This window comes from Lynx rufus, unplaced genomic scaffold (assembly GCF_022079265.1).
Source record: "Lynx rufus isolate CCGP_SWC_20201006 ecotype Redwood Valley unplaced genomic scaffold, mLynRuf1.p SCAF_2, whole genome shotgun sequence".
NCBI classification, from domain to species: Eukaryota; Metazoa; Chordata; class Mammalia; order Carnivora; family Felidae; genus Lynx; species Lynx rufus.
Window position 1 is genome coordinate 171,951,195 of NW_025814834.1, and position 25,488 is coordinate 171,976,682.

At 38.8% G+C, this 25,488-nt stretch overlaps 1 protein-coding gene across 1 annotated transcript in view; it reads right to left on the reverse strand.

The window, feature by feature from the left end:
• PATJ (PATJ crumbs cell polarity complex component) overlaps nt 1-25,488 on the reverse strand; it is a 368,066-nt gene that overhangs the window by 306,476 nt on the left and 36,102 nt on the right. Inside the window, exons 8-13 of the mRNA XM_047084721.1 lie at nt 21,460-21,678; nt 18,311-18,410; nt 15,584-15,675; nt 7,898-8,039; nt 4,317-4,448; nt 893-969 (exon numbers count right to left, since the gene is read on the reverse strand). Of these exons, the coding sequence (XP_046940677.1) occupies nt 893-969; nt 4,317-4,448; nt 7,898-8,039; nt 15,584-15,675; nt 18,311-18,410; nt 21,460-21,678 (762 nt within the window). The remainder of the gene's footprint in view (nt 1-892; nt 970-4,316; nt 4,449-7,897; nt 8,040-15,583; nt 15,676-18,310; nt 18,411-21,459; nt 21,679-25,488) is intronic.

Below are 25,488 nucleotides of genomic sequence, written 5' to 3' on the forward strand. Positions count from 1 at the left end.
TTGAAATCTATGAAGTAAAGAAGCAGGCGTTCATAACAACCAACATGCAAGTACAAAATTAGCAAGAATAGAGCACTGAATGTTTTAACTCATCTTAAAAACACTAGAAATTTTCTGACACTAGATAGTGGTTGTATGTTCTGAACCAAGAAGAGAAAAAAATTCTCCAACCAGCCAACGAGTGCTAATGATAAACATATGTAAGAAAACATGAATGACAATAGAAATTTAATAGAATATTTTATTACTAACGCATTTAGTGAACACTGTAGAGGCTTTTCTAAGCACAGCTTTCTGCTTTCATGTGGATTCATAGGGGGGAATGTAATCAATCCCTTACTCAATGAATCTAATAACAGGTGAAAGAAAGTCTAATGGACCACTGGCACTATAAACTTCTGCCTAACCTAAATTACTTCCTGTTCTCCCTAATCCATTTGATAATCATTCTTTCATTTTTCTCATAAAACTGTAAGATTCTTTGTGAAACATAGGACTAATATCCACAGCCCTTTCAGTGTACAATAAAACAAACAGATCATAAAAGCAATCATAAAAATGCCAGCAATTTTAAGCAGCTGATATAGGTTATAAATTTAAAGGCAAGCTTTCTAAGATTCTTCTGCCTACTGTTGACTTAAATGTTTTCAACATGAGCTGAGTGTCTGCTAATTGTAACTGAAACTTGCGTGCAGTCCTTAATTGTTCTTATAGCTTAAAATGCTAAAAGAGGGGGGAAAAGATCAATTGATCTGCTAGGGAAGAAAGGCAGGAGGTAAAAAACAAAGGCAAGCTGGCTATTCTTGGGCTCTCCCATCTCTTTGAACTGCAGTGTCAGGAGCTTAACATGAAATGAGATATGAGTGTTCTTTATTGCAACATTTTAACATACCATTACTTCATAATCTGGACCCAAAAGGTTTTCCCACCTAGATTTCAGCTCATTTTCTAGAGAGTCAGGAACTTTTTCTGGATTAAAAAAAAAAAAAAAAAGAATATTGAAGCTACAGTGACCCAAACACACTTAAATTCTTCAATAACCATGCAGTTCCAGTAAGTAAAAGGGAAACGAATGAAAAGGAAAATGCATTAACTTGGGTCTACCAGGTAAAGTAAATCAGAGGTGACTTATAACACTAATGTAAAATGTAAGGCCGATTGGGACCAAATTATGATGGGACTTTTTTGTTAAGAACTATTTTCAAGGGAAAAGGAAATGATGACTTAGAAATGAAATTTGAAATATATGCACTTTAGATGTAAACATCCTGCCGTTTATAAGAAAAATACATCTGGCTTTGCTTTACAATATGTTAAGGCAAACAAGGACTTAATTTAAATGTTAATCACTTCAAAGTAATACTTTCCACTTACCCATAGAAAAAGTACAGATTTATCAAAAGATATCTTTACTATCAAGTGGACATATCAACACAACCCAGTCAGAATTCTCACTTGGGCGGATATAAAGGCTTGTCTGGTTTAATTCAACCACAGAGATGCATGAGCTTTAATATAATAGAAACTCTGGCTTTACTTTGGTCTTCTGTGGTTAGTTATACCTTTTTGACTCCTAAGTATAATATTACCTTTTTTGCAAAGGTAAGATAACATTCAAGAACTAAGACAGATTTTAAGTATCCTGCCTGTCCTCCATATGATCTTAGCCAGAAGTTCAGGGCACCGTTCATAGTCTGAATAATGCCTAATGGGTGAAAGTTAAAGTACTGAAAATACAATTTCAACTTATATCCACAGTAGCAGAAAAAGCAAACCTTCACGTTTTTTTCTGTAAGTTAAAGAAAAACTCTCCATTTTATCACAAGATTAAACAAGTCACAGAACACTTATTCCAAATGACATAACCATCTGTCTAAAATCAAACATAACTTGCAATATCAGCTCTTTCAGTCTTCAGTCCGGACAGCTCATCTTGGGTGCATATAATGCTTAATTACATAATGCAAATCATCAAGTAAAACAGGCTAACCTCAGAATTAAGAGACTAAGACTAACACTAAAGAGCTAAACTCACTACATGTACAAAAGAATATCCATGAAGTAACTCTACCAACTGATATGCTAGGTTACATTAAGGGAATAACTAACTGGAAGTCTTATTAAAAACAAAATATCATTCACATGGGCTCTGCACTGTGTGTCTATTTACTGCTGTCAACATTTCCATAAGAAATTACATTAAGAGTTCTACCATCTTTGTTAATTTCTTCCGGGCAGCAGTTTTCTTATCTGGTAAGCTAATTGGTAAGCTTAAGAACATGATATTTAAAGACATTTCACACACATGTATAAAATAATGATATTTCACCTACAATTCCTTTTAACATTTTCATCTTTCAGTTGTACAATGGAAGCACAGAGAGTCATTGAGTTTTAAAGCACAGCACAAAGCTAAGTACCAGAGGAAAAAGACTAATTTCACCAGCCCAATAATCCTGAGCTACACAAAAGGACTTGAACAACGAATAGTATGGGCACCTCGGTGGCGCAGTCGGTTAAGTGTCCAACTCGATCTTAGCTAGGGTCATAATCTCACGGTTCGTGAGTTGGAGCCCTGCATCAGGCTCTGTGCTGACAGTGTGGAACCTGCTTAGGATTCTCTGCCTGCCCCTCTCTCAGAAATGAATAAATAAACATTAAGAAAATGAAAACTATGATGATCTGAAACATTACTCCAATGTTTGAAGGGGAGCAGAATATGCCACCCCAAAATATGCCATTCTAGCACATGGAATACTTAGAACTAAAGATAATCAAGACCCAACAGACTTAGGAGAAACTTTTACCTCTCCCTTAACTACCTAAAAGAATTTAGATAGGAGGCCTATACCAGAAAGAGCTATCACCAGAGATAATTATTTTATCTGAAAGACCTATTGTCATGGTAGAGCAAACTTTTAATCACCAAACATTTGCTCTTCTTATCACGCTGCAAATTAGCCTCCTTGTCTTTGAAGCCACAGGCCTCTATCCCATTCCTTAATTTAGGATGGCATGTAAGCCTCAATTGCCCAACTTACTCTTGGGTCTCATATTTTTATGGGGCTTCCATACTTATAGAATGTGTTTTTCTCCTGTTAATCTGTCTTACGTCAATTTAATTATTAGACCAAAGAACCTAGAAGGGAAGAAGGGAGAGTTTTTCTGCCCCTACAGCAAACAAGAAAGCTAACTTCTAGCAGTTCAATGACTTTGGTCTTACTCTCAAACTGAAATTAAACATACTCATGAAGAAAAAAATGCAGTGAGATTGATCCAAAAAGAGCAGATAAAAATGTCTAAAGATATTTCTAATTTCAGAACGTATTTGATTTTCACCCAATAGCTCCATGACAATCTATCCAGATACACCTGAATTTAAATAGCAAAGATCAAACTACAATACAATCCACTCGGGTCAAAAAAGAATAAGGTAAATTTCCAAATTATAGGAAATTTTTTAACTTGAATGAGGGGCTACTCCTTCCTTCAGGCCATTCTTTCCTGACACAAGACAAAGCGAAAACTTCTCTGGAAGAGGATGGTGTGAAGTATCCCATTTCATTCAGTTGTCAAGGCTTTCCTGAGCAATGCTGTGCAGGGAATTGTGTGAGACTGTTATTCAAAATGCTTGCAGAACAGTCAACTACGTAGCCAAGTTATCAAAGTACAAAGAGGACAAAGTTGCACATCAATTGAAAAGAAGATTAAAGTATAAATATATAACAATCTGGCAGTTTGATAAAACATACATATGTATAGATTACAAATTATTATGTTAAAAAACACTGCTATATGTATACAGATACCTAGATATCTATAACTGTATCAACGACAATACATAAGCTAACATATGCAGTAAGCTTGTTAAAATGCTAGCAAGATGAAAAGGGTTAACACATACTAATAAAAATGCATTTAAAATTAATTAAACAGGGGAGGCTGGGTGGCTCAGTTGGTTTAGCATCCAACTCTTGATTTCGGCTCAGGTCATGATCTCACAATTTGTGAGATCGAGCCTCTATGCTGACAGCATGGAGCCTGCGTGGGATTCTCTCTCTCCCTCTCTCTCTGCCCCTCCGCTACTTGTACTCTCAAAACAAAGTTTTAAAAAAATTAATTAAACAAAGATTAAACAATAATGACTGGTCTTCAATTGTCACAAGCGGTAAGATGTTGATATTAAGAATATCCTGTTTCCTATCTCCAAAATGTCTCTAAAATTTCTCGTATTAGCTCTAAAGGGAGAAAACAGTTAACAAATAAGAGAAAGTCAAATTACTTTGATTGTTTTGAATTGAATGCTTTGTGCCTACCTAATTTTTCTAAGGCTTTTAGATTACCCATTTTTTCTTCAGTTTCCTCATCCCCACCATCCAAATTCGTTTCCGTTTCCACTGCTCCAGTTGAATAGAGGGCTGGTATTTCCGATGATTCTATGACAGTTCCTAAAAAAAAAAAAAAAAAAAAAAAAAAGAATTACTAGCTTGAATCACTAGCAGCTGAAGACCATATTTAAGGGAGTTCATTCTAGTCCTGTTCTCCCATTTGACCACCTCATTACAAACATCTCAGGTAACTTACATATATGATACTTTATTTAAAGTGTCATGTGTGATAACCGCTCAATTCCTAAAAAAAAAAAAAATAAGGAAGTTCTGGTAGCATTGGAAAGGATAAGGAACCAGGCAATGGGGAAGAAGAGCAAGGCCAAGTCATTCTACAAAAGATACTTATCAACATAGCCTTGGTAAAGAAAAAGAACACTAAGGTCTGTGTATACTCTTGCACTTGTGGTGGGTAAGGAGCAGGTTATGCAGAATAAGCCCTTCCCACTGCTCTGGGCTCACCTAAGTTCTGGCATGACACCACCATAAGTTTAAAAAAAACAACAACTCTACATAGGTAACTTTATGAATTGGAAGGGAATTGGAGAGAATTCCCCTGGTTGCAGCTAAGGGTTCTCCTCCCTTAGCTAAATTGAGCTAACAGGATACCCAAAACTTTCAATCTCAAGCATGCAAGTCATTATGTATCTGTTAAACACAAGAAAGGTTGAACAAGAGTCATTTTTGGTCATTTTTAAATGGTCACGCATGACTTACAAAGTTTTCTTACCAAAAACATTTAACCTGGATCTAACTACAGCTTTATATCTAGCTTCTCACAGGAAACACAGTGGATAGAGGAACAAGTTAAATTACACCACAAGGACAATGAAATTCAGAATGTAGTGTTCTGGTGACAAAATGGACAAATCCTTTCACGAAAAGTCTGTGCCATGGAGGTGGAGGCAGGGGTCGGGGATTCTTCTAGATTAAGAAACTGAAGAAACGTAACACAGGAAACCAAAGAAACATAACGCATGATTGAATCTTGATGTTGTGAGGTTTCTCTTTCAGAGAGTGGGGAGTGGGAAAAGAAGCTACAGAAGACATTTGGGGCAATTAAAAAAATTTAAGTACGTGCTGCACATTGGATATTAGGGACTACTATTAATTTTCTTCGTTGTGATAATGATATGTTATCATGTAAGACAATATCTTTATTTTTAGAAGCTATAAAGTATGCAGGACTAAAGTGCCATGTCTACTACTCACTCTCACAGGGTTCAGGAAAAAGGACAAATAGATGAAACAAATATGGCAAAATGTTAACTGTTGAATCTAAATGGTGGGTCCATGGGTATTTGTTATATGTTTTTCAATTTTTCTGTATGTTTAAAATTTTTTACAGGGGCGCCTGGGTGGCTCAGTAGGTTAAGCATCCGACTTCAGCTCAGGTCATGATCTCACAGTTTGTGAATTCGAGCTCTGCATTGGGCTCTCTGATGTCAGCACAGAGCCCGCTTCAGGTCCTCTGTCTCCCTCTCTCTCTGCCCCTCCCCATCTCATGCTATTTCTCAAAAATAAACATTGAGAAAAATCTACAAAAATTTTTACAATACTGTTGACCCTTGGACAATGTGGAGGTTAGAGGCACTTTCCCATCCCATGCAATTGAAAACCTACATGTAACTTTTGAATGCCCCCCAAAATGTAACTAATAGCCGATTATTGTTGACCAGAAGCCTTACTATGTTGTCACATAGTCAATTAACAGAACTTGTTTATTATGTATTATATCGTATTCTAGAGAAAAAGTAAAAGCAACATAGAGAAAGGAAAATGTTATTAAGAAAATCTTAAGAAAGAAAAAAAACCACATTTATAGAAAATATAGCACAGTACTGTATTGGAAAAAAATCCACACATAAGTGGACCTATACAGTTCAAACCTGTGTTGTTCAGAGGTCAACTATAAAATGTTGAAAAATATAGCCAGTTAAAAGTTCCTATGATCTTAGCATGAAATTTTCAACCACATGATATTTTTTACATCATTAATCCACTGATACACACTAAAACCACAGCCTAGTGCTAGCCAAAGTAACGAGGCCCAAAGTTGCTAGTGTAACTGGGGAGAATAGTTGCATACCACAGTTTATAGTACAGAGCAGTACATGATGTAATTGTATGCTACAAGTAGTATACAAACAGGTACACCAAAAAGGTATATAAGGTATACAAACAGTAGGAGAGAAAGACAGTAAGATCTAGAATAGTAGAGGCAAGTATTGGGCAAGCGCTAGAAGCTGTGCAGTTTCCCTCAGTAAAAGACTGAAGGCAGAGGAAAATGTGTTACGTGGGGCAGGGAACAAAGGCATCACCATTTCCTTTCATTATAGTGACTACACATGAAACAGGTGATCCCAAAACAGAGTGATAAATGCTACAGTACAGCGCTCTTCTAAGGGTGCTAGTAAAACCCACATGAAGGACATCTCAACCGTGGAAGAAGTGCGAATTTAGAGTCAAAATTTATCCCAACATAAATTTAAAATGGAGGCATGCGCAGGAAAGAATTGCTAATTCGCAGATAACGTACTTTATTTGATACAGTAGACTGAAGCCAAGGGCTCTATCAGAGCTATTAAAAACCATTATGTTGATATAAATATTTATGTAAACCTTTTAAGGTCAATAAAGCATTGGTACAATTTGTACTATTTAGGCAATGTTTAATTTCATACATACGATGCAGTTGACAGGGCATCTGTCTTTCAGCAGCAAAATTTTCACTATCACATAAAACTTAAAAAGTTCCCATTTAAATATAAATCAATATTAGTTGAGACAAGGCTTCCAGGCTTATTATATCTTCAGAAGAGAGGAAAAAAATATATTCATCTTCTGACAAATTCTAATGGAATTATTTCTTACTAGTTCTATAACTAGTCATTCATTTTAAATTGAATTTGTTTTCAGGACTGTCAAATTTTTCAATCTACACATTAATAACTTGATAATTAAAAAACTGGCATGCATACCATTTGTTCCATAATGACAATTTGCTATTCTTTAATCAAAATAACAAATATTTTACAAATAAAAATGTTCTTAATAGAAATCCTTATTTTCTCCCCTCTGTATTTCATAGAGTAAATCAGGAGACATTAGAATTAAATATATTGTTAGAAGTAGTATGAAATCTTAAGTGTGCAAAATGTCAAAGCCTTAGACAAATGAGAGCCCCTAGAACAAAAGGTGTCGAAGCTTTATTATTCAAATGTAAGTAATAAATGAAATTTAGAAGCTTTTGGAAAAAATGATTTCCATCTCCATTTCAAACAGCTCTCAAAGCTTAATGCATGTCAGGGTTCATGTTCTAACTTTTGGGATGGCACAAGGAAGTTCTTCTTCAATGCACAAATGAGCTAGCTGATTCATTTCTCCATCACTACATTACACAAGGTGGGCAGTTTTTCCTTCCCAGACTCACAGAGCAACTTCTGTAGATAAGATATTCTTCCAGACCTAGACTACGTGGTGGGGAGAGGGATCGTGGAATGAACTACCTCTGTCTGAAGGCCATTCGTGTGGAGAAGCAGATGAAAATGTCTTCCTTCGAACCAGAGTTAGGTGTACCACTTGCCCTGCGTTTCGTAACACTTCAACAACATCCTGGTTGGCAAAACCCTGAATATTGACACCATCAACCTAAAATGTTAAGAGACACATTAAACAGAAGCTTCAGGTTAGCTACTATTTTCAACTCTGACAAGGCAGAATAAAATTGGGCAATTCATTTTATGCCAAAACGAATTTGTATTAAACCTAAGGAATTATTTTTGAATAGGAGGCAAAATTAGTAGTGAAACATGCTGACAAATGTCCTGAAAACCTACAGAGCAAATTCAAACTTGTAATTGAGAGTCACACATTTTAACTGACAGCCTGAGAGGGAAAAGGTCTTAGTCTCTTATGCTATTCAAAATTCAAAGTGCCTTCAAAGATGGTCAACTGTTAAACACAGCTCTCAAGATGTACTAAAATACAAGCCTGTATTATCAACACTGAAGAGGTCATCCAATACTTCATCCCTCTACCATATCATTATGTGGTAGTTTCCAGAAGAGATACACACATCTCCCCCCATTGGGTTTTCTAGTGCTGTGAAGAAGTATATGCAAGAAACGGATTTACTAATCTAAGTCAAGCCCAATTCCTCATTTCTGAAGTCCATCAGAACACACAGGCCTCATCTCCCAAGCTGGCCAAACCATTACTTTTAGTTTTCCCTAGAAGTATTTTCTCCAAAGCATCCACTGCTTACTGCTTGACTCCATTCCCTGCAAATCACAAGACGCTTCCTAAGCCAAGAGTCATGAAAGGTGCTTCCCTAGATGGACTTGAAGGACAAAGATTCAAATGACACCAATGAACATTTGTTTCTATGTAAATCACTAAATTAAATGTGTGTGTGTGTGTGTGTGTATGCTTCAAAAATATTATTCAAATAAACTTTAAACTTTAACCAATTTCTACTAAATGAAGAAAGACCAGTCTGAATTGACAAAAGGTAATTATTATATTCTCCAATATATAAAATAGTTCTATTTTTTTGTATGTATTCAAAATTACTTATGGTTAGTAGAAAAATTACTTTCATGAAGAGATAAAAAGATCTGGTTAATAGCCTATTTTCTATGAAAAATGAGTGAGTTTAAAAAACACAGAGGTGCTTGAAAAGTCTTTTCTAGGGGCACCAGGGTGGCTCAGTTGGTTCAGTATCTGACAACTTTGGCTCAGGTCATGATCTTGCGGTTCATTGGTTCAGACCCTGGGTCAGGCTCTGTGCTGACAGCTCAGAGCCTGGAGTCTGCTTCAGATTCTGTGTCTCCCTCTCTCTGCCCCTCCCCAGCTCATGCACATGCTCGCTCGCTTGCGCTCTCTCTCTCTCAAAAATAAATAATAAACTGAGGGGGAAGATGGCGGCGTAGGAGGACGCTGGGCTCACCGCGCGTCCTGCTGATCACTTAGATTCCACCTACACCTGCCTAAATAACCCAGAAAACCGCCAGAGGATTAGCAGAACGGAGTCACCGGAACCAAGTGCAGACGAGAGGCCCACGGAAGAGGGTAGGAAGGGCGGCGAGGCGGTGCGCGCTCCACGGACTGGCGGGAGGGAGCCGGGGCGGAGGGGCGGCTCGCCAGCCAAGCAGAGCCCCCGAGTCCGGCTTGCAAAAGCGGAGGGGCCTGACGGACTGTGTTCCGACAGCAAGCGCGACTTAGCGTCTGGGAGGTCATAAGTTAACAGCTCTGCTCGGAAAGCGGGAAGGCTGGAGGACAAAGGGAGGGTGAGCTGCGGAGCCCCCGGACGACAGAGCTCAGTTTGGCGGGGAACAAAGGCGCTCGCCAGCGCCATCTCCCCCGCCCATCCCCCAGCCAAAATCCCAAAGGGAACCGGTTCCGGCCAGGGAAATTGCTCGCTCCGCGCAAACACCCAACTCTGTGCTTCTGCGGAGCCAAACCTCCGGCAGCAGATCTGACTCCCTCCGGCTGCCACAGGGCCCCTCCTGAAGTGGATCACCTAAGGAGAAGCGAGCTAAGCCAGCCCCCCCCCCCCCCCGCCGCCGTGCACCTTGCCTTCCCACCCCAGCTAATACGCCAGATCCCCAGCATCACAAGCCTGGCAGTGTGCAAGTAGCCCAGACGGGCCACGCCACCCCACAGTGAAGCCCGCCCCTAGGAGAGGGGAAGAGAAGGCACACACCAGTCTGACTGTGGCCCCAGTGGTGGGCTGGGGGCAGACATCAGGTAGGACTGCGGCCCCGCCCACCAACTCCAGTTATACACCACAGCACAGGGGAAGTGCCCTGCAGGTCCTCACCACACCAGGGACTATCCAAAATGACCAAGCAGAAGAATTCCCCTCAGAAGAATCTCCAGGAAATAACAACAGCTAATGAGCTGATCAAAAAGGATTTAAATAATATAACAGAAAGTGAATTTAGAATAATAGTCATAAAATTAATCGCTGGGCTGGAAAACAGCATACAGGACAGCAGAGAATCTCTTGCTACAGAGATCAAGGGACTAAGGAACAGTCACGAGGAGCTGAAAAACGCTTTAAAGGAAATGCAAAACAAAATGCAAACCACCACGGCTCGGATGGAAGAGGCAGAGGAGAGAATAGGTGAACTAGAAGATAAAGTTATGGAAAAAGAGGAAGCTGAGAAAAAGAGAGATAAAAAAATTCAGGAGTATGAGGGGAAAATTAGAGAACTAAGTGATACACTAAAAAGAAATAATATACGCATAATTGGTATCCCAGAGGAGGAAGAGAGAGGGAAAGGTGCTGAAGGGGTACTTGAAGAAATTATAGCTGAGAACTTCCCTGAACTGGGGAAGGAAAAAGGCATTGAAATCCAAGAGGCACAGAGAACTCCCTTCAGACGTAACTTGAATCGATCTTCTGCACGACATATCATAGTGAAACTGGCAAAATACAAGGATAAAGAGAACATTCTGAAAGCAGCAAGGGGTAAACGTGCCCTCACATATAAAGGGAGACCTATAAGACTCGTGACTGATCTCTCTTTTGAAACTTGGCAGGCCAGAAAGAATTGGCACGAGATTTTCAGGGTGCTAGACAGCAAAAATATGCAGCCGAGAATCCTTTATCCAGCAAGTCTGTCATTTAGAATAGAAGGAGAGATAAAGGTCTTCCCAAACAAACAAAAACTGAAGGAATTTGTCACCACTAAACCAGCCCTACAAGAGACCCTAAGGGGGACCCTGTGAGACAAAGTACCAGAGACATCACTACAAGCATAAAACATACAGACATCACAATGACTCTAAACCCGTATCTTTCTATAATAACACTGAATGTAAATGGATTAAATGCGCCAACCAAAAGACATAGGGTATCAGAATGGATAAAAAAACAAGACCCATCTATTTGCTGTCTACAAGAGACTCATTTTAGACCTGAGGACACCTTTAGATTCAGAGTGAGGGGATGGAGAACTATTTATCATGCTACTGGAAGCCAGAAGAAAGCTGGAGTAGCCATACTTATATCAGACAAACTAGACTTTAAATTAAAGGCTGTAACAAGAGATGAAGAAGGACATTATATAATAGTTACAGGGTCTATCCATCAGGAAGAGCTAACAATTATAAATGTCTATGTGCCGAATACCGGAGCCCCCAAATATATAAAACAATTACTCATAAACAGAAGCAACCTTATTGATAAGAATGTGGTAATTGCTGGGGACTTTAACACCCCACTTACAGAAATGGATAGATCATCTAGACACACGGTCAATAAAGAAACAAGGGCCCTGAATGAGACACTGGATCAGATGGACTTGACAGATATATTTAGAACTCTGCATCCCAAAGCAACAGAATATACTTTCTTCTCGAGTGCACATGGAACATTCTCCAAGATAGATCATATACTGGGTCACAAAACAGCCCTTCATAAGTTTACAAGAATTGAAATTATACCATGCATACTTTCAGACCACAATGCTATGAAGCTTGAAATCAACCACAGGAAAAAGTCTGGAAAACCTCCAAAAGCATGGAGGTTAAAGAACACCCTACTAACGAATGAGTGGGTCAACCAGGCAATTAGAGAAGAAATCAAAAAATATATGGAAACAAACGAAAATGAAAATACAACAATCCAAACGCTTTGGGACGCAGCGAAGGCAGTCCTGAGAGGAAAATACATTGCAATCCAGGCCTATCTCAAGAAACAAGAAAAATCCCAAATACAAAATCTAACAGCACACCTAAAGGAACTAGAAGCAGAACAGCAAAGGCAGCCTAAACCCAGCAGAAGAAGAGAAATAATAAAGATCAGAGCAGAAATAAACAATATAGAATCGAAAAAAACTGTAGAGCAGATCAATGAAACCAAGAGTTGGTTTTTTGAAAAAATAAACAAAATTGACAAACCTCTAGCCAGGCTTCTCAAAAAGAAAAGGGAGATGACCCAAATAGATAAAATCATGAATGAAAATGGAATTATTACAACCAATCCCTCAGAGATACAAACAATTATCAGGGAATACTATGAAAAATTATATGCCAACAAATTGGACAACCTGGAAGAAATGGACAAATTCCTGAACACCCACGCTCTTCCAAAACTCAATCAGGAGGAAATAGAAAGCTTGAACAGACCCATAACCAGCGAAGAAATTGAATCGGTTATCAAAAATCTCCCAACAAATAAGAGTCCAGGACCAGATGGCTTCCCAGGGGAGTTCTACCAGACGTTTAAAGCAGAGATAATACCTATCCTTCTCAAGCTATTCCAAGAAATAGAAAGGGAAGGAAAACTTCCAGACTCATTCTATGAAGCCAGTATTACTTTGATTCCTAAACCAGACAGAGACCCAGTAAAAAAAGAGAACTACAGGCCAATATCCCTGATGAATATGGATGCCAAAATTCTCAATAAGATACTAGCAAATCGAATTCAACAGCATATAAAAAGAATTATTCACCATGATCAAGTGGGATTCATTCCTGGGATGCAGGGCTGGTTCAACATTCGCAAATCAATCAACGTGATACATCACATTAACAAAAAAAAAGAGAAGAACCATATGATCCTGTCAATCGATGCAGAAAAGGCCTTTGACAAAATCCAGCACCCTTTCTTAATAAAAACCCTTGAGAAAGTCGGGATAGAAGGAACATACTTAAAGATCATAAAAGCCATTTATGAAAAGCCCACAGCTAACATCATCCTCAACGGGGAAAAACTGAGAGCTTTTTCCCTGAGATCAGGAACACGACAGGGATGCCCACTCTCACCGTTGTTGTTTAACATAGTGCTGGAAGTGCTAGCATCAGCAATCAGACAACAAAAGGAAATCAAAGGCATCAAAATTGGCAAAGATGAAGTCAAGCTTTCGCTTTTTGCAGATGACATGATATTATACATGGAAAATCCGATAGACTCCACCAAAAGTCTGCTAGAACTGATACATGAATTCAGCAAAGTTGCAGGATACAAAATCAATGTACAGAAATCAGTTGCATTCTTATACACTAACAATGAAGCAACAGAAAGACAAATAAAGAAACTGATCCCATTCACAATTGCACCAAGAAGCATAAAATACCTAGGAATAAATCTAACCAAAGATGTAAAGGATCTGTATGCTGAAAACTATAGAAAGCTTATGAAGGTAATTGAAGAAGATTTAAAGAAATGGAAAGACATTCCCTGCTCATGGATTGGAAAAATAAATATTGTCAAAATGTCAATACTACCCAAAGCTATCTACACATTCAATGCAATCCCAATCAAAATTGCACCAGCATTCTTCTTGAAACTAGAACAAGCAATCCTAAAATTCATATGGAACCACAAAAGGCCCCGAATAGCCAAAGGAATTTTGAAGAAGAAGACCAAAGCAGGAGGCATCACAATCCCAGACTTTAGCCTCTACTACAAAGCTGTCATCATCAAGACAGCATGGTATTGGCACAAAAACAGACACACAGACCAATGGAATAGAATAGAAACCCCAGAACTAGACCCACAAACATATGGCCAACTCATCTTTGACAAAGCAGGAAAGAACATCCAATGGAAAAAAGACAGCCTCTTTAACAAATGGTGCTGGGAGAACTGGACAGCAACATGCAGAAGGTTGAAACTAGACCACTTTCTCACACCATTTACAAAAATAAACTCAAAATGGATAAAGGACCTAAATGTGAGACAGGAAACCATCAGAACCTTAGAGGAGAAAGCAGGAAAAGACCTCTCTGACCTCAGCCGTAGCAATCTCTTACTCGACACATCCCCAAAGGCAAGGGAATTAAAAGCAAAAGTGAATTACTGGGACCTTATGAAGATAAAAAGCTTCTGCACAGCAAAGGAAACAACCAACAAAACTAAAAGGCAACCAACGGAATGGGAAACGATATTTGCAAATGACATATCGGACAAAGGGCTAGTATCCAAAATCTATAAAGAGCTCACCAAACTCCACACCCGAAAAACAAATAACCCAGTGAAGAAATGGGCAGAAAACATGAATAGACACTTCTCTAAAGAAGACATCCAGATGGCCAACAGGCACATGAAAAGATGTTCAGCGTCGCTTCTTATCAGGGAAATACAAATCAAAACCACACTCAGGTATCATCTCACGCCAGTCAGAGTGGCTAAAATGAACAAATCAGGAGACTATAGATGCTGGCGAGGATGTGGAGAAACGGGAACCCTCTTGCACTGTTGGTGGGAATGCAAATTGGTGCAGCCGCTCTGGAAAGCAGTGTGGAGGTTCCTCAAAAAATTAAAAATAGACCTACCCTATGACCCAGCAATAGCACTGCTAGGAATTTACCCAAGGGATACAGGAGTACTGATGCATAGGGGCACTTGTACCCCAATGTTCATAGCAGCACTCTCAACAATAGCCAAATTATGGAAAGAGCCTAAATGTCCATCAACTGATGAATGGATAAAGAAATTGTGGTTTATATACACAATGGAATACTACGTGGCAATGAGAAAAAATGAAATATGGCCTTTTGTAGCAACATGGATGGAACTGGAGAGTGTGATGCTAAGTGAAATAAGCCATACAGAGAAAGACAGATACCATATGGTTTCACTCTTATGTGGATCCTGAGAAACTTAACAGGAACCCATGGGGGAGGGGAAGGAAAAAAAAAAAAAAAAAAAAAAAGGACGTTAGAGTGGGAGAGAGCCAAAGCATAAGAGACTGTTGAAAACTGAGAACAAACTGAGGGTTGATGGGGGGTGGGAGGGAGGGGCGGGTGGGTGATGGGTATTGAGGAGGGCACCTTTTGGGATGAGCACTGGGTGTTGTATGGAAACCAATTTGTCAATAAACTTAATATATATAAAAAAAAATAAATAAATAATAAAAACATTTTTTAAAAATTAAAAAAAAAGTCTTTTCTAGAAGAATGGCAGACCATCTTTCAGATATATGTGTATGTATATATATATTTTTTCTTCCTACCAATATGGTTATTGATTTGTTTCTTCACACACAATGAAAAACAAAAACAAAAAGCAAACAAATTTAGAACCCCAAGAGTCCAAATCAATGAGATGACACTCAACTTTTTGAAACATTATGAGATTATGCGAAGCCATTCTCCTCTCACACACATTATAATAAAGATAACTCCCCCCCCCGACCCCCCAAGTTGATTCCATTCTAAAACAGAGGACAGGTACTTACAGCAATTATTTTGTCATTCACTTGAATTTGGCCATTGTGGTATGCAGCACTGCCAGGTATTATACTTTTCACATAAATACCTGAAGCCTCCCCTGAGGTGCACGAAAACATATGGAAAAAGGAAGAAAGCTCTAATTAGACCTTGATTGCAAAATTCATATCAAGAGGTTAATTAGCTACAGGGGCTGACTCGAGGCTTGATAAATACTATCTTGAACACAAGCAGGGAAATTGATGGATTATTTCAAACTGTCACCATCACGAGTGACCCGAATTTGAAATGATGTGACTGATGACTATTTCTGGAAAAATCATCAGTAATGGAACCTTGATGAAATGTGCTCTACCACCAACTGGAATTCAGGAGAACCCAGGCAGTCTCAGCCTCTTCTCTTGGGCTGTCTCCCTTCTCCCTGCTGCCTCAGAGACCTCGTCACTTTTCACCAGCACTAAGACAAGAGTCTCCCTCCTACCTGGTCTTCTGGCCTACATTTAGTTCACTGTTAGCTTCCCAGATACGGAAAAGTACACATAGTGTTTTGTTTTGTTTTTTTAAGTAGAATCTTCACAATGTTACATAATCTTTATATTATAAAATATTTAAATAGAAACAAATGGCTATATAAAAATTACAACTATATAAAAAGCATGCGTTCCTAGGGGCAAAGACTGGAGGAGAAACTGGAAAATGAAAACCATAACTCTGGATGATTTTGTACTTTTATTCTTTCATTTCAAATGAACTTAAAATATTGTCAATAGAAGAAAACTAAACACCAATGGATTCCTATTGCCTAAATAATTGTAAATTTCATAGACTCATACTCAAGGACCTCTATACTCTGCTCCAAATGTCTTTTTTTCCTTACATCCAACTACCATCCCTCCAACAAGACAAAAGTCCACACACACAAGACTTGAGATTTCACCAAAACACTAAGTATTGTCATGATGCTATCCCTTTTCTTATCCATTTTTTCTTCCTATAACCTCACCCCTTCTACTAAAATCCTTTTTCATGACTAATGCAAATACCTTTCTTTGTGAATTCTTTATTTCACCAAATTTAATCTTTCAACTGTCATGATAGTTTGCTTAGATCTCTGCTAAAACATATATTTCACTTATCCTTAAATAATTAAGAGTTACTTACATATTTCTTTCTCTGACTAGACTTTTCTTACATTCATTTTTCTATCCCTTTCAGAACTAAGTAACCCCCTCAAAAGTCCAATGAATGGAATAAAATGAATATTATTTTGAAAGACTACATGTTAAATAGCATGCTGAGTTTGAGTTTTTTGGGTTTTTTAAAATTTTTTTTAACATTTATTTATTTTTGAGACAGAGAGAGACAGAGCATGAATGGGGGAGGGTCACAGAGAGAGGGAGACACAGAATCTGAAACAGGCTCCAGGCTCTGAGCTGTCAGCACAGAGCCCGACGCGGGGCTCGAACCCACGGACCGTGAGATCATGACCTGAGCGGAAGTCGGACGCTTAACCGACCAAGCCACCCAGGCGCCCCTGAGTTTGAGTTTTTAAATGTTCTAGTTTTTGGATTTACCATTGCCCCCCTCCCAGTCTCCAAAACTTCTTTTGAAGGTAAAGAAGGTAAAGGATTCTTTTCTTTATTCAGTAACATACACATCAGATTTTCTCAGTCTTCTATTATTCACTTTCATTTTACTCTGTGTGTATATTTTGTTAACTTTATAAGAACACTCTAAAAACTTAATAGAGTATTTGAGTCATAAGCCACAAGTTTAGGAACAAAGTCATGATTTCTTTAACCAGACAGCATATTAAGAGCTATTCAATATAGTTTTTTTCCCCCCCAACATTATTATACAATCCATACTTAGCTCTTTTGGAACTCATTTAAATTCTGAACCTAATAAAGGTGGCACTTGGAAAAATCTAAAGGTTTGAAAACAGTTATTTCATTAGGCTAAAATAGCACAAGGTGGCCTGACATGAATTTCATTCAGGACTTTGAATACATTAGCACTCTTAATCTTTCCACCTGCTGTAAGTATGCAAAATAATAATTTTTTTAAAAAAATTAACTTTCTAATCTTGCTATTTTTTAAAAAACTAGAACATTTCATACCTCTGAATTCATCTTACTAGCAAATATTTGTGCAAAAAATTTATTTTACCTTACTCTAATGACTGCCTTATAATAACAGAGTAATTCGTACAGTGAAAGTTACCAAATCTTTACATGTAAGAGCTGAGGGGATGTTATTCAGAAATACTTGGGCCATGTATTTATTATTACAATAGAACCCTTTTATATGACAGGAAAATAATTCTAATCAAATAAATTGGTTTATATATATATATTAGTGATTATACTAATACTTTTTTGACATTTATAATATGAAATACAGTAATCTTTTTATTTTATCACATCTAAAGTGTCATAATATGTAACAGTCACAATATTTTAAATATATTTAAGAAATAAAAGAAGGTACAATTCAAATGCTATATGATGAGTTGGATAATTAAATCCTTGTTAATGAAAATCAAGTCAGCTATAAAGCTACTGAGATAAAACTGTAATTCTCTAATCACTGAAAAGTAACTGGTTGCCACTAAAAATACACGGTTTATTGTTCAGTGTTTAAATTAAAGTCTGCAGACAGTTAATTTTACTATCTAGAAACCTTAACATCCTTTACAATTATTTCCAAATACAAAATGGAAATGATTCATTTACCTGTATGAGGAGTTCCAATATACCCAACAATTCTAATTCCAAGACTTTGTCCATCTTTTTTAATGAGTTCAACATCATAAGTTTCAAAAAGAGAACTGTCCTAAAAAAGAGAGAGAGAGAGAGAGAACTGTCTTAAAAGGAAAAAAAAAACTTTTTAATGATATATATTTAGTTCCATAACTGTGTACACAATTTGTGCATGGTTTGTCAAGTATTTTTTTAGCACCTGCGGCAGAGAGAATCTTAAGATGGTCCCCATGATTTTTGATTCCTGGTGCTATTCCTGTGTTTATGTTTCAGTATGTGGCAAAAAAACGACTATCCAGGTGCATCTAATCTAATCACAGACCCTTCAAAAGCAGTTTTCTGGCTGGCAGCAGAAAAGGAAGTGACAAAGATTTGAAGTATAAGGGCTGGACTTGTGGTCTGAAGATGAAGAGGTCCTATGAGAAGTTCCACAGGGAGCCTCGAGGAGCTGAGAGGGCCTCAGCTGACAGCCAGCAAAGAAAAGAGACTTCAGTCCTACAGATGCAAGGAGCTGTTTTCTACCAACAGTCTATATGAGCTTAGAAACAGACTGTCCCCAGAGCATCCAGATAAGAGTCTGGCAAGCCCTTGATTTTGGCCACACAGGAATCTAAGTAGAGAACCCAGCCCGTCCTACCCAGACTTCTGAACTGTACAACTGTGAACTAACAGTGTTGTTTTAAGCCACAAAGTTTGTGATAATTTGTTACACAACAACAGAAAACTAATACAGCCACTTAGAAAAAAAAACTTAGGATAAATTTTTATCTAAAAGAACCAAATGTAGGGGTGCCTGAGTGGCTCAGTTGGTTAAGCATCCAACTTCGGCTTAGGTCATGATCTCAAAGTTCCTAAGTTTGAGCCCCGCTTCGGGTGAGCCTCGCTTCTCTCTCTCCCTCTCTCTCTCTCTGCCTCTCACTCACTTTTACCCTCCCTCTCTCAAAAAATAAATAAAAAAGAACCAAATGTAAAGAAAAATTTTGAAACAAATGCTAAGAATTATTGTGAATAATAATTGTGAGCAAAAACTGTCAACCTAGAACCTTTTTTCATTACTTGTCTTCTAATTTAAAATAGTTCTGGGGCGCCTGGGTGGCTCAGTCGGTTAAGCGTCCGACTTCGGCTCAGGTCATGATCTCACGGTCCGTGAGTTTGAACCCCGCGTCGGGCTCTGTGCTGACAGCTCAGAGTCTGGAGCCTGCTTCAGATTCTGTGTCTCCCTCTCTCTCTGACCCTCCCCCATTCATGCTCTGTCTCTCTCTGTCTCAAAAATAAATAAACATTAAAAAAAATTAAAAAATAAATTAAAAAATAAAATAGTTCTTTAAAAGAATAAAGTGTCTAAAAACATGATCCGATTCAAAACGCTAATAGGAGAAAGGAAACGGGTGATTGCATCAAATTCTCGCTTATCACATAGCTACGTTGATCCCAACTACTGAATTGGAGGCTCAAGAGAGCTAAAGTAATGGAAGGGAAGAAAGTGGCTGTAACCAGTCTGGGGAGGAAAACAAGAATGATGCTAACATCTCCGGCAGAAAACTTCCAGTGACAAGATGCCAAAGAGGGAGAGGCCAACAACTTCGTAGAACAGCCCCTCGAATGCAGATGAATGATGGTCTTCCACCTCTTCCCACCAAAATCACTTCTCCTTCTTTCTTCCATGGCCCCTCCTTTTAAAAACTATTTCTCTCCATTTGCTTTATTACCCCTTGATTCAGAGCCTGTGTGATGGTTGGAAAGGGTTTGGAAAGGACCAGAAAGACCTGAATTCAAATCCCAGCTTCAACTTACTCACTATATGATTGTTTTTATACATTTATTATTTTTTTAGGGACAAAAAAAGCACAAGTTGGGGACAGGGACAGAGGGAAATAGAGAATCTGAAGTACGCTCCACACACAGCACAGAGCCCAACCCATGCCCAATCCCATGACCCTGGGATCATCACCTAAGCCGGAATCAAGAGTTGGACGTTCAACCTATTGAGCCACCCAGACACCCCTCACTTTATGACTTTTAATGAGTAATTTGGACTTCAGTTCCTTCGTGTATTGCAATCTTCTCTTTTTTTAATTTTTTTTTTAATATTTATTTTTGACACAGAGAGAGACAGAGCATGAGCAGGGGAGGGGCAGAGAAACAGGGAGACACAGAAGCAGGCTCCAGGCTCTGAGCTGTCAGCACAGAGCCCGACGCGGGGCTTGAACTCACAGACCGTGAGATCATGACCTGTGCTGAAGTCGGACGCTTAACTGACTGAGCCATCCAGGAGCCCCTGCAATCTTATCTTAATGAAAGATTAAGACTTATCTTGCAGAATTCCTGTGAGGATTTCAGATGACCTCAACAATTCTAGGTGTTTGATAATAATAATAATTATTATTATGACAAATATTATTTATTCCCTTTGGTCATTCTGTTCCTATCTGTAGTAACTCATACACTGACCAACATTTAGTTTCCCCTCCAATACATGGATGCCTCAACACCACTCTAATGAAGTAATAATGACAAGTACTAGGACTTCTGGCTGGCTCAGTTGGTAGAGCATGCAACTCTTGATCTCGGGGTCATGATTTCAAGCCCCATGTTGGGTTTGAATCTTACTTTAAAATAAAATTTAAGGGGTGCCTGGTTAAGCGTCCAACTTCAGCTCAGGTCATGATCTCACAGCTCATGGGTTCGAGACCCGCATTGGGCTGTGTGCTGACAGCTCAGAAACTGGAGCCTGCTTAGGATTCTGTGTCTCCGTCTCTCTCTGCTCCTCCCCCACTCGCACTCTGTCCCTCTCTCTCAAAAATAAGCAAACATTAAAAAGGAATTTTTTTAAACAAAATTTTAAGAGTTTTTTAAAAGCCTTTATTTAAGAAAAAGAAATGGCAAGTACTATTATTTTCCAATTTACAGAGGAGTAGCTGAAGCTCAGGGAGGCTGAATGACTTAACCCTGAGACACAGCAACAAAGAAAATCAAACTTATCTAAGGTCTCTTAGCAGGGTTCTTCTTAACTTCCTTGGGGACACTACTCACAATCGTTGGCACTCTGAGTTGAAGGGATTTCTAATCTTGCAGGATCTCATATCCAGTATTTAAGATTAAAGAATGGTTTGTATACTCACAACACTAGGGCTCCTGTTGGCTACAGCAGGCAGGGCTACGGGTAAGGCTGCAGGGGGGGGAGGGGTTTCAGAAATTTCACCAACTGGGTCTCTTGCAACAAGCATCCTGACTGAATTCCCACAGTTCCTTAGTACTTGGGCAACTTGCTCGCTGGTCATTCCCTGTACATCTGTGCCACCAATCTTCAAGATGTGGTCCCCTGTCTGGAGTCTTCCATCCTTTAATTCAAGAAAAAAACAAAATTCAGCCACTCTGGAAAACAGTATGGAGGTTCCTCAAAAACCTAAAAATACAACTACCCTACGACCCAGCAATTGCACTACTAGGCATTTATCCAAGGGATACGGGTGTGCTGTTTCGAAGGGATGCATGCACCCCAATGTTTATAGCAGCACTATCAACAATAGCCAAAGTATGGAAAGAGCCCAAATGTCCATCGATGGATGAATGGATAAGGAAGATGTGGTTTATATATACAGTGGAGTATTACTCAGCAATCAAAAAGAATGAAACCTTGCCGTTTGCAACTATGTGGATAGAACTAGAGGATATCATGCTAAGTGAAATTAGAGAAAGACAAATATCATATTACTTCACTGATATAAGGACTTTAAGACACAGAACAGATGAACACAAGGGAAGGGAAGCAAAAATAATATAAAAACAGGGAGGGAGACAAACCATAAGAGACTCTTAAATACAGAGAAGAAACTGAGGGTTGCTAGGGGAGAGGGGGTGAGGGGAAGGGCTAAATGGGCAAGGGGCATTAAGGAGGGCACTTGTTGGGATGAGCACAGGGTGTTATATGTAAATGATAAATCACTAAATTCTATTCCTGAAATTATTACACTGTGTTAACTTGGATTTAAATTAAAGAAAAATAACAATAATAAAAAAATATTCTAAGAAATCAATGATCTAACTTCACTAGCTAATAACAATTCATCAGACTTTCAATTCTGGCAAAATGGCTGACAAAGAAGCCATCTATAAAACGTTAAATAAAACATAACAGTCTTAATGAATGCTGAACTGGCAACAGGGAAAAGGAAATCTTTGCCAAAAAAAAAAAAAAAAAAAAAAAAGATGGGGTGGAGGATGTGTTCAAAAGGAGAATAGTATCTAGAATTCTAAAACAGTCATTTATTTGCTCAAGGGCATCACTTCACGCCTGATGGCTTGGAGCCAGGGTATTAATGGCCACAAAAGTAAGGAAGAGATCAGAAAGCCCTGGGCCTCAAGAAGGGAAGGAGCTTGGATCAGAAGCCTCCAGCATAAAGCTAGAAACTCTCAAGGCCAGAAAACTCAGTGGCATGTGTAAGGATGAGCGAGATATCAGTGTAGCTGGAAGAGAATGAGCAAAGAGGAGAGTAGTCAGGAGGAGAAGGGAGCATTAACTGAGGTCAGCAGTGCAGAGCATTTACTCGGAGCCAATGGGAAGGGAAGTCACTGAAGTGTTCTGAAAGAGAAGTGACATTATCTGACTTACTTTTAACAAGATCCTCAAGCTTCTGTGCTGAAAATAGGCTACAGGAGAGGAAGCAACAGAAGCAGAGATACCAGTTAGTAGACTAAAGCAGTAATCTAGAGATAGTGGTAGCCTACAGACTGGGTTAGCAGTTGGAGTGTTGAGAAGTGAGATCCTAGATGTATTCTTAATGAACTTTCAACAGACCCTACTGATAGTTTCTACAGGAGGTGTGAGGGGACAAAAGGACTTAAAGCTCCAAAGTTTTAGCCTAAGCAACTGAAAAGACAGAGCTGCTATTAATGGAGATAAAGGACTACAGAGCAATGGATGGGTGGGAGTAGGAATGAGGAGTTTTGGAGATAGCCAGTCTGAGATTCTATTAGACATGCAAGTGAAAATGTCAAATATGCAGCTGGATATACAAATTTGGAGTTCAGGAGAAAAGTCCAGACCACAGAGTTAAATTTAGGAGTCATTAGCATATATAAAGTCAGGATTCTGGATGAATTTAAAGCAAGGATATGTGATGTTCCATTTCTTTTATTTTTTATTTTTTTTTAAATGTTTATTTTTGAGGGACGTCTGGGTGGCTCAGTCAGTTAAGCATCTGACTTCGGCTCAGGTCATGATCTCGCTCAGGTCATGATGTCACGGTTTGTGAGTTCGAACCCCACATCGGGCTCTGTGCTGACAGCTTGGAGCTTGGAGCTTGCTTCGGATTCTGTGTCTCCCCCTCTCTCTGCCCCCTCCCATGCTCATGCTCTGTCTCTCAATAACAAATAAAAGCTAAAAAAAAAAAAAAAAAAAAGAAAAAGAAAAAAATGTTATTATTATTTTTTAAAATTTATTTATTTTTGAGAGACAGAGAGACACAGAGCACAAGCAGGGGAGAGGCAGAGAGAGAGGGAGACACAGAATCGGAAGCAGGCTCCAGGCTCCGAGCTGTCAGCACAGAGCCTGACGCGGGGCTTGAACTCACGGACCGTGAGATCATGTCCTGAGCTGCAGTCAGACACTTAACCAACTGAGCCACCCAGGTGCCCCGAAAAAACAAATATTTAAAAAAATAAAGTAAAATGTTTATTTTTGAGAGCATGCACACACACGCACACCAGTGGGTTTATCTTACACTTCAATATCTTCAAAGTGACACTAGTAGATCAATTTACTGTTTTCCTGTTCTCCAAGAAACTGTAACTGTCAAAAAGCTTCAGTGAAATGAAGATGAAAAGTAGGTATTTTGCAACTGGGAGAGAAAGACAGCCTGAGAATAGAGCAATGACCATCAGGCTTGTGCAGTACTAGGCTTCATATTCCTGGCTCCAGAAGGCACTATCTGTAAGGTATAGGTGAAATTCAGAAGAAAAAAGTAAAAACAAAACAAAAAAAATCTTAAGACTAAAAAGTCTATTCCCCATCCTTCCTTTTCTCCAATTTTGCAGAAACTTGGATGAAGGTATTAGATCAAAAGAATGAGTTGGGATGCCTGGGTGGCTCAGTCGTTAAGCATCCGCCTTCGGCTCAGGTCATGATCTCTTGGTTTGTGAGTTTGAGCCACACGTGGGTCTTTGTGCTGACATCTCAGAGCCTGGAGCCTGCTTCGGATTCTGTGTCTCCCTCGCTCTCTGCCCCTCCCCCACTTGTGCTCTGTCTCTATCAAAAATAAATAAATGTAAAAAAAAAAAAAAAAGAATGAGTAAAAAGCTATGGGCTTTGTTTTGAAGTCTGGAAAAGGCCCTAGAAGCAAATGGAAAAGGAGAAGAGGAGGAAAACAGAAACGCAATTCAATTTAGAAACTCAGAAAAAAAGGAAGATGCAAAGAGCAAAAAAGAATTGGTGGATTTCTGGGGCGCCTGGGTGGCTCAGTTGGTTAGGTGTCCGACATTGGCTCAGGTCATGATCTCACAGTTTGTGGGTTTGAGCCCCATGTCGGGCTCTGTGCTGACAGCCCAGAGCCTGGAGCCTGCTTCAGATTCTGTCTTGCTCTCTCTCTCTCTCTCCCCTGCTCATACTCTATCTTGCTCTCTCTCAAAAACAAAAACAAAACAAAAATTAAAAGAAATGGTGGATTTCTACTTTAAGCACTGATAATTTTGATATTCTATCAATGTAACAACTTGAGATAAAGCAAGTACTCAAGAAGAAGTCAGTGCTTATGATGAAAAACAAGGGTGAAGCGGCCTCTGTAAATCAAACCATCCTTGAACAAAATTATGGCTGGGCCAAAGAATAAAGAATTTGTCCAATAAGTGTTTTCATATTTGGCTAAAGAAGGGCACTTCACCATAAGTACATATTTAGTTACTTCCTTAGGCACTATTTTTTTCCCTATTTTACCTCAATTCAATTTAAAATGATGTAGATAATTTGCATCTGTCACTGAAAGTCAAACATTTTCTTCTTCCAGAAAAACAGGTGTTCTAAGGAATTCATAAGCGCAAAAACAATCATCAGTCAGATTGATAGGAAAGACACCAAAATGACAGCTATCTTGTTTAAGTCCTGAAGCTCTAAGCATTACATTTTACTGATATTTTCTGATCAACATTCTCCTTCC